The sequence below is a fragment of the Notothenia coriiceps genome, unplaced genomic scaffold (genome assembly GCF_000735185.1).
Source record: "Notothenia coriiceps isolate Sejong01 unplaced genomic scaffold, NC01 NC01_scaffold00036757, whole genome shotgun sequence".
Taxonomy (NCBI): domain Eukaryota; kingdom Metazoa; phylum Chordata; class Actinopteri; order Perciformes; family Nototheniidae; genus Notothenia; species Notothenia coriiceps.
This window is the reverse complement of record NW_011369458.1, coordinates 4914-14812: the sequence shown is the minus strand read 5'-3', so window position 1 is coordinate 14812 and position 9899 is coordinate 4914. Positions and strand designations below refer to the sequence as shown.

The following is a 9899-nucleotide window of genomic DNA, read 5'->3' as shown; positions in this document are numbered from 1 at the left end:
CCAAATAATGAGGGGCTGCCTCACCCTCCCCAGCCACACCTCACCCCCAGTCCTCACCCTCTCTCTCTCTCTCTCCCCCAGCACTGCTGTCAGTGGATGAGGGAAAGCAAATGTGTGCATTTTTTGTGTGGAGCATGCAATCTTCCTGCCAAGTCCTTTGTGCCTCTTTTCTTCTTTCTGTGAGAGTCTAATGAGTCCATTGTATAACATGTCATCACTTCGACTCTAAATCTGAATTATTTTTGTTCTTATTTAAATGAGAGAAAAAGGATTTAGCTATTTTAAATAGTTTTTGGTTCATTTTTAGAGGCAAAAAGAAGAAAAAAATATACAGTTTTCACAATAAAACAAGAAAACGTCATACGCTAGTCTGTACATTTAAATATTTGTGTGTAGCAGTCGAGTTTAGTTTTTCATTATTTCCTCCCACGACTCATCACTAAACCCCTTTGGGAGGGTCCCAGCCCTCAGGGTGGGAAGTAGTGATCTACATAAAGATCTAAATGTAGAATCAACATTTAGAACAAATGAGATGCTTCAGCACAGTGGGTACATTAAACATCCTGTCCTTTTTTATGTGTGACAGAACATGGCAACAAAATAATAATTAATAAAACCTAGTCAACTCTGTAAAAAGAACGGATGATTTGAATAATTGTCTATCTCTCAGTTCCAATTGTCATAAATGTGTTTGAATTGGCTCTCTTCTAAAAACTGTTTTTGCCACACGATGCTGCAACCAGGCAGCAGACTTGGGATCCCATTCCAGATGGCACGCAACTCAAATACATCTCACCAAGCAGCATGTATTGACTTGGAGAGACGAGAACATCTGAGCTTGAATATGTAGGAAGTGTGAGAACGCGGCAGTCTCAAAGTTTTAGGGTTTGTTTTGAGAGGATTTAATCTCCTAGCTTCAGACTTAGCCTACAGCTTAGCTACCGAGCCTCAAGTCAATGAAAAGAAAAAGACAGCATTGAGATCTTTTTTTTTTTTCTTTAACAAACCTAGCAAGCAACCAACAAGAGATACAGGTCAACAAGGTCAACACAAGTACCGATACAACACAGCTTCTCTGTTGCTCACAAGTAACATGGAGAAAAGCTAATTCTCAACATACAGCAGCAGGACAGTGAAGAACAGAAGTTTGTGTCTTTGTGTAGAAAGCATCTGAAATATAACTGCTGTTAGTAAAAAACCTTATATAATTGAAAATAGCAGTTGTTTTGTGAATTGTCCAACATTTAACAACAGTGTTTGTATGAAGAGGGTTATCTTATACAATGTGATGATCCATATAAACATGAAAAATCTGCAAAATACGATTAGTGAGGTTTTCACCTAACAACAGCAATATCTTTTCCCAGTGTCAATGAGGTGTTTTTTTGTTGAACAGCAGTAATTAAATCCAACTCTCCTGCTGGTCTCCTGTAAACTAGGCCATCGGTACATCCAGAAAATACAGACTTTCTCCCAGCTCTGTTTACTTCCTCTGCATTTCAGTCAGCTATGTAAGAAATGTAAGAAAGAAAGGGAGGATTTCACATGTCCAGCAGCCGGCCCCCTCAGTTCAGTGAGAGATGAGAGAGAGAGGGGTTACAGCAAAGGTGGCCTAAAGTTCAGGTTTTGCATTTCATGTGAATCGATCTCCTCCGGATGTCAGAGACACTTGGCACGGGTACAACAGCAGTGGTGGGTGAGGGCATTTGCCCCCAGTGTGTTGAATCATCGAAAACTCCAACTAGCTTGGGACGATCCAGTCAAACATTCAAGGTGTACGTGTCCGATCACAATGGCGTCCAGGAGGAGCGTCAGAGCGTCTGCACGAGCACGGGGAACAGCAGGGACAGATGCTCGGCACCTCGGATGGGGAGTTTGTGCGTGGTGTAGAAGTGGATGACTTCTGGGATGGTGTCAAAGTGAGGGCTGTTCTGTCCCAGCACGTACTTGCCGTCTTTATACCGGGTGAACTTCATGTGCATGAAACCCTGGCAGCTCCTGTGGGGAGAAAACAGAAATAATGGTTTGAGAACGGGAGGAGACAAAAGAAGTGTGGGAGAGATTCAATATGAAAGTGAGAGAGGGGTGTGGGAGAGGATATTACATGTGGGGCACATAAAACCTCACGCAGCTGACACAGTGGAAATGACAACCAGGATTTATGTTCCCTTCTCGTTCCTGCTCTTTGAGGACTGGAATATAACCGAGATTTAACACCATGTCACAAATTAGGAAGGACAGGCTTTATGATGGATGAGCGGGTGGTGTAACAGCACTTGAAAGGAAAGACAAAGCCATTGGGAGTGAAAGAAAAAACGCTGGACTGTGAAAGTGGCTTAGCCAAGAAAACCATGCTGGTTCCTCCCCTTTAAATCCCAGGCAGCCATGACGGGACTTCTCCTTTAAGAGGCAGCCAGCCAGTCATGATGTATGTCTAATTATAGAAGCAGAGGGAAAGTCAAGGGCTGAAATCGGTCATCGTAATTGTCATTGTTCTAGTAAAACGAATTACATTTTGAAGAGCAGTGAAAGCCAGAAACCCCTATGAGACTACAACCAGCTGAACAACAGGCAGTTTATCTTCATCCCACTGGCCTCCAGAGTTAGAGTCTTCATCACGTCAGCGCTCATATAGTCCTGTTTGTTTCGTGGGACACTTTGTATCTTATGGTACATTAGAACCTGAGTCGGTGCTCTTCCATAAATATATTTATGTTGGTTTATATCTGTCTGTTTCACTGCTGACTCACTTTGGAGGTAATCTTGTCTCAATAAAACAGCCTTCCTCATTCCTCCCACTGTCCACATGACTCTGTTATCTTAGATGCTGTTGACTTTGTCCAAGGAGCAACCCAATGACAAAAGTCCACGAATGCTGCATTATTGAACAATATTGGTTGTTTTTACACAAGCTGTCCTTACTGAAGGGCACATAGACATTAAAACGTGTCAGTATCTAACAACACCAGAAGACCAGTCACAACACCTAGATAAAGACTAACCTACATGATGGGAAATGATCATTAACCCACTGAAGACAAGAAAGAAAATTCCTATTGATTATAACATGGGCCATATTATATGTTGTTTTGACTGCCGTTGTGACTGTATCGCCAAAACAATTGCTGATATCTGATAAAGAAAACAATTACACCTTTATCTGAACCATTGTGTTTAGAGGTGAGGGATTAAAGTGTCCACCTTTCACCTGGTAAAAAAAGGCTTTGCAAGGTGTTCAAATTACAATGACACACTTGTTGATTACACACACATGTTTCAGTCATAATCTTTGACATACAACAGAATACAAGTGACCCTGATGCATGAAACATCTGACACACAATTTTACTCGAGGGTATTGTAGTTCATTGGCATGTATTGACTACAAAAATGTTCAATGGACAAGGTGATAGGTACATTTAAAACATGCAGACTATTATACATGCAAGAAAACAAGTAATTGCACCAAAAATGCTGTTAAAATCTGCCATAGCACAAGAAAACTGTGAAAAGTCAGGAAGGGGAAAGCAGGTCAAAGCCTCTTAACTGTGATGGATGTTCATGAGTTTGGGTAATATTTGACATTTCGTCTTCTCTTGCAAATACCTTAAGCTGATCAGAAGCTTTGCTTGAAAGCTGTTAGATCATCAGACTGCTTGTTTCTTGACTTCTTCTTAGCATTGTGTTCTAGGATCTCAGCAACTAACTAAATGTATTTATAACTGATTAGAATGATGGCCAAGACTAAGAAAACAAAGGCTGTCTGAAACCAAAGTTTCCCTTTAAGCTGGTTAAATATCTACGCTGCTTTCACATTGTTTGACAATGTTCTTTGTTTTTGTTAAGTCTACTTCAATGAAGGACAGCAGCACATTTGAACCAAGCAAAATAAAATATTTTACATTTTCATAAGACATTAATCTGCTTCCAAAAACACAAATGCACCGGCTGGGGAACCAGTGCCAGTTGTGACCTTGTTGCTTGAGCAAACTTGCATGTGTGTGTGCATGTCTGTTTGTTTGTCTCTCTCTGTGTGTGTGTGTGTGTGTGCGTGCGTGCGTGCGTGCGTGCGTGCGTGCGTGCGTGTGTGTCAAACCCACTTTAGTCACATAAATGAGTAATGCATGAGCTTGTTTATATGTCAGCACAACACAGTGACACTCCGTGCCTCACCCCCCTCGCTTTCTCTCCTGGATTGGCTTCTTGTGTGGCCCACAGAAGGTAATTCATATTCATTAGTGATTACGGTGAGGATGATGTGTGCACTGAAGTGTGCTCTACCTGCCTGATTACCACTTAAGAGGGTCCACTGGGGCCAGGGAGGCTGGCCACCGAGAAGGGCCAAGGATGGGTTGAGGAGAGAGGGGTGATGGGAGCGCGGTGCACGGCCACGACGATGGATCGTGGTAGTAATTACAAGGGAGAGATTTGACCAGATAAGCACTATTGTGCTCTGGAAATTAGTATCGGGAGGGGAATCAGTGCGGCAGGGATCCTGAGGGGGGGTGATGTTGGAGGGAGGTAGACAGAGGAGGGTGAGACAGATGGAGAGGTGTGGAGACTGCGATATGAGATCGGAAGCTAAGCTGGCTTCACACACAGCACACACACTTCTTAGTCGCACGGAAGAAACATTAGCAGTGTGCAATTAAATTGTAATGCTGTTTGTCGGAGAACAATACTGGAGGTGGTTTATAGGTGTGTGTGTGTGTGTGTGTGTGTGTGTGTGTGTGTGTGTGTGTGTGTGTGTGTGTGTGTGTGTGTGTGTGTGTGTGTGTGTGTGTGTCTTACCGTAGGGAGAGGGAATACTCAGAGCGGTTATTCTCACTGTTCCTCACCAGGTAGCTACACTCTTTACACAGCGTTAGCAGCGACTCTGCCTCTGAGCGAGACAGTGCACCGTGGTACCACCTGATGAGACAAAACACACACACACACATTTAATTAATTTGATTCCACAACCTGATAATTATAGCAATATATCTCAAAATGAACTGCCAATCATCATGTTTACAATGATGATACAGGAAGTAATTATAAGTGAGATGAATGTTTCCAAAGATTCATATTTAACGTAAAAAAAAAAAAAGAACACAAATTCTCTATTTTCAGGGCAAAATTCTCAGAAACACCAGCAACACTGTGGCAGAGTTCGTCTTTCCAGCACATGGTCTAGTGGTGCTTTGAGCTAAATGCTCACAACAGTACGCTAACATGCCCACAATGACAAAATGATGCTCACATGCAAAGGTTAAGGAGGAATATTGTAAGCATGCTAACATTTGCTAAACAGCAGTAAAAAAAACAGTGTAACTAATGTAGAAATGTCATTAGCAAATGTCATGGCAATCTTGTCCATACTGGTTGAGATGTTTCCCTCAAAACTACAAATGTTGACCTTTCATTGGTGCTCAAGGAAAGATCAGAGCATCAAGAGAGTATGTTTTTAATTGATTTCATTTAAATCAATCCAGTAATGTTGCCATCCATAGCACTATGCCCCCTGTGTGGCTAATACAGGATTCCAAAAACAATATACAAATCTAGAAAGGACAACACAACCTTGAAGTCGCAAATATAAACTTTTCCTGTCTAATAATAAGGTTCCCTCGACATGGCTGAATGCTACAGGTCCACAGTGATACTCTTTCTCTGTTTGAAGCCGAACTGAAGGAAACACGGAGCACAAAGCCTTGAAGAGATAATCAGTGAGTAATGGGGCGTAATAATCAACTATCACCCTGAAGCAAATGTGTGCGCAAGTTAGTGTTTGTTAATTCAACAATGTGTGTCATGTGTGTGTGCATGTGTGCTTAAGGGGTGTCATGTGATTGGATTTCATTAGTAAAATGGCCCTTTATGTGCACAGAAACAACAAATAAATCACACCAATGATGTCTGAAATTACAAGACTAGGGTAAATGTGTGTTTTTAATGGTCTGACTTAATTAGTTCTCATTCTAACCTTTTCGCACTTCTGTGAGCTCTGATGAGTGCTGCTTAGCCGAAACACATACCCGCTGCGTGTTAATATGTCCACGCCCTTAATAGATCAAAGGGGTGCAATGTAATGGAGTTTAGGATTTGTTTGTCGGATGTACAAACGTGTGCTTCCTCAAATGTTTTAAATCACGGTTATAACAATGAATGATAAATGCATGAGAGCCCCTGCAGAGACATTTACATGTTCAGCTCAGAGACAATAATTTATGCTAATTACATTTACATGCGCAACTAATTGCATAATTTAGATTTGTTTCATGCGTGTAAACATCAAATCTCAGCCATAAAAGGCATGATTTAATCCTATATTTCTGCAACGTAAACATCTAATTCCCTACTGTCCTTTAGTTGTAACTTTTCAATATTGCACAGCATTGTGGGTACAGCTGATGTGAGCTATACTACAACTACTACTTTAAGACAACTCCTTTATCCTGTGTTATATCCAATGTAATTAAATGAAGACCCTTAATCATTAGCTATCAGAAGTCCCAAGCATGTAAGCCTCCTAACAACCGGAGTGTTGTCTATACTCCGACACAGAGCGACTGAAGTATTATAATGAAGTTCCTGTGGGGTTAACAGAAGACTGCATACATACACCTGCTTCTCCAGAGGCAGCGTGGCGTCCACTCTCTCCCCCACCAGGGTGAGGCATTCCTGGGGCGACCGAAACTTCATCCCCCCTCCTGCCAGCGGGCTGGACCTGGGGCCCGGAGGACGAAGCCGATCCGTGGGCGACGAGGAGCGGTCCCAATCTGCGCCGTCAAACTGCACTGTGGGCAGAAAAGTGAGTCAGAGCGTTTACACAGTGCTGTGATCAAAAGGGATTAAACCTCACAGCCAGAGTTGGGTAAACATCAGACATCCGGCTATTTCAAAACCAGGCATGCCGGAGGGAGAGGGGTCAGACTAAAGACAGGAGATCCCGGTTTGCAAAACTATCATCACAATAACCATTATCAACATTTTTATGAGTCACACAGGGCAGATAGAGACAGGAAGTTGGTGTGTTCCCTGCTCGGCTCTGCTCTTTCTTCCAAAAGTTTACACTGCAGATAACTTTATGTTGACAATACTGATTCTATTCTATTCTCTTCAGATCAAGAGCCAGAGCTACTAAGCTCTCTTTCTTTGGAACCAACTTCCTGTTTTCATTAGGGGAGGCAGACCGTGTCCAAACTTTTAAGAGTGTGCTGAAGACTTTGTTTTAAAAGCTGGTTTAAGATTACCCCAAGTTTTTCCTACTGTTCTTTTTTTTTTAATTGTCTTTTTGTTTTACATTTTAATTTGTATTTTACATTCTATCTTGCCTTTTTATTATTTTCTTGTAATTGTATTTATCTTGTAGCACTGTCATTCGGGTTCTATAAAGCCCACTGAGACAAAAGTGTTTTGTGATATTGGGCTGTATAAATAAACTTTGATTTGATTCTGGAGCAAATTATGTAAACAGACTGTTTTATTTACCCCTTCTGTGCAGAACCTTGGCAAAATTCAATCTACAGAACTTGTAATTAAACAATAATTGTAGCACAGCGCTTCTAAAAACCTTGAAATGAACACAGCAGGCTTCTTAATTTACACAAAGCTTTTCATGCGTGGATGATGCTGGAGGGGAATGTGGTAAGAAAAGCACTTTAAACCCAAAATAAGCAACAGGCAGGTGGTGCAGATGCGCCTGCAGGGGGGTTAGGGTGGAGGTAGAGCAGATGTAGAACAACAGCATGGGTCATGGAGGTCAGGGTGACTGTATGTGTGGAGATAAGGCGAGGCAGGGATGGGGGGAGGGTTGTTTTCAGGGTGGGAGGTCACCTTGCTCTCTGGCGGTGGGCTCCTCCTCCAGATGACCCACCGGCGCGGGCCAGGGCAACTCGGACAAATCCCTCATTTCTAATAGAGGAGATGGGAGATGGCGAGAGAAAAAGCGTCAGAGTGAGAAAACAGCAGATGGGCTACATCAAAGTGAACTAAAGGAAGATGTGGGAGAGAAGTGGTGAAGAAATCAGGTGCACGATCTAAATGTGAGCAGGAGAGAGAAGTGAGATGTGGAAGGGGGTTGAGAGTGTGCGAGGGAATGGCAGATGTTGGGTCGTGAGATGTTATTAACGCTACCTCCTGTCATAAAGAGAAGTAATATACTCTCAGATTCTATATTTGCAATAATGTATCATGAGTGATAAGAGAGGACAGGGGAAGTCAGAGGCTGCATTATTTATAGTCACTTGAACGAATCCACTTTGAGAAACTGTGCATCCCACAGTGCGGTGTGACAGAGGAGGTGAGGAGCATGTGGGCAGAAGACCGTCCTACCTACAGTAGGAGAGCACAGAAGGTGCACAGAAACTGAAAATAGCTCATTATCTACCATAGCAGGCAAGCATCTACTTTAACAGTCATTACTGCAGCCTCACACACACACACACACATTATGCCAGTTTCACACCGTACGTTCAGCTCCTGCTCACGGCGCAAGCGGATTACAAAACAAATAAAAGGGAAAGAGGGGTGACATCTTAATGAGCCGGCAAATCCAAAGACCCTCAAGGCCTCCGACATCAAAGGGCCATTTGAATGGGTGTTTGAGAGGGACCCAGGCTGTACATACATGCCTCACTCCCTCCCTGGTTAATTATTGAGCAGGCAGACACACTCCGCCACTTTCTCTGGCTCTCTGTGAATTATTGATGCATGGCGCAGCACAATGGCCCCATCTGGAGTGGGCCGCACCTCCGCTAAAGCCAGGATGAAAGTGTGGCCTGGCACCCCTGAATGGGAGGACATGCAGGAACACACACACACACAGACCTGACACTCAGAAACACCTCCGCTGCCACACTCTGCAGCCTATCCCCCTCACCACCACCACATCACATTTCACACCTGTAATTCTCGAGTAGAACTGAGAGAGAGGCAAAAGAGAGAAGGGTGTACATGCGAAGCACACAAAAGCAAGTGAAGAGTAACAAGCGGGAATGGAGAAAGCCAAGACAATTTATTACGGATCAGAAATGTGCTCAGCCATCAAAGAGAGAGATAGGCTCAGGTGGTGGTGTTTCACAGAAGGAAGGACGGGAAAGGACTCTTCTTCCTTTTTTGATTTTTCATTGGCTGTGGTCTCTTAACCACTAATGTCCACTGCTCTGGAATCCTAAAATGTGTTTTTCCTCACTTAAATTGAAAGTGGTGATGAGATGAATTGTTTCCACTGTCTTATCCACATCGTTGATTTTGGCTTTGGACATGGCCGTTAAAGCATTTTCTTGTTTTTCTGGCATCCATTTTTTATTATCTTGGTCAACTCACAATAAATGGAATAGACAGATCACTCATCTACGCACGCTCTTAAAGCCCGGCCTTTTGGCACAGGGTATAAATGGTTATCTTGTCAAAGCATCATTCATCCCAGCATTTAACCTCCAGCTAAAACACTAGTGAAAAGAGAACCAGTAGATGAGAGCATCCTAAAGTCCAGGATCCAAACCTTAGTGCATCTCAACTAAGAAGAGAAAACACCACAAAGTAAAATGAAATAAATAAACAAAACTAAATAGAGAATTCAAATAATTAAAAACATGAGAGCTTTTTGTGTCCATGTTGTAACACTTAAGGTACCTAAGAGTCAGTTTTAAGAGTGGCAAAAGGATGAACATGCAAACACACACACACACACACTGTCACACACACACACACACACACACACACACACACACACACACACACACACACACACACACACACACACACACACACACACGACACACACACTACTACTACTACTACTACACGACACACACACACGACACACACTACACACACACACACACACACACACACGACACACACACACACACACACACACACACACACACTACACGACTACACACGTACACACG

At 42.8% G+C, this 9899-nt stretch overlaps 1 protein-coding gene across 1 annotated transcript; it reads right to left on the bottom strand.

The window, feature by feature from the left end:
• Positions 1–616: 616 nt before the first annotated feature.
• LOC104964145 (SH2 domain-containing adapter protein B-like) lies at positions 617–7930 on the bottom strand. Its single transcript, XM_010792866.1, has 4 exons — positions 7819–7930; positions 6605–6779; positions 4792–4911; positions 617–1998 (listed from the first exon to the last, which is right to left on the bottom strand). Exons 1-4 carry the CDS (start codon positions 7892–7894, stop codon positions 1812–1814), a joined length of 558 nt encoding a protein of 185 aa, XP_010791168.1. The 5' UTR covers positions 7895–7930; the 3' UTR covers positions 617–1811.
• Positions 7931–9899: the final 1969 nt, after the last annotated feature.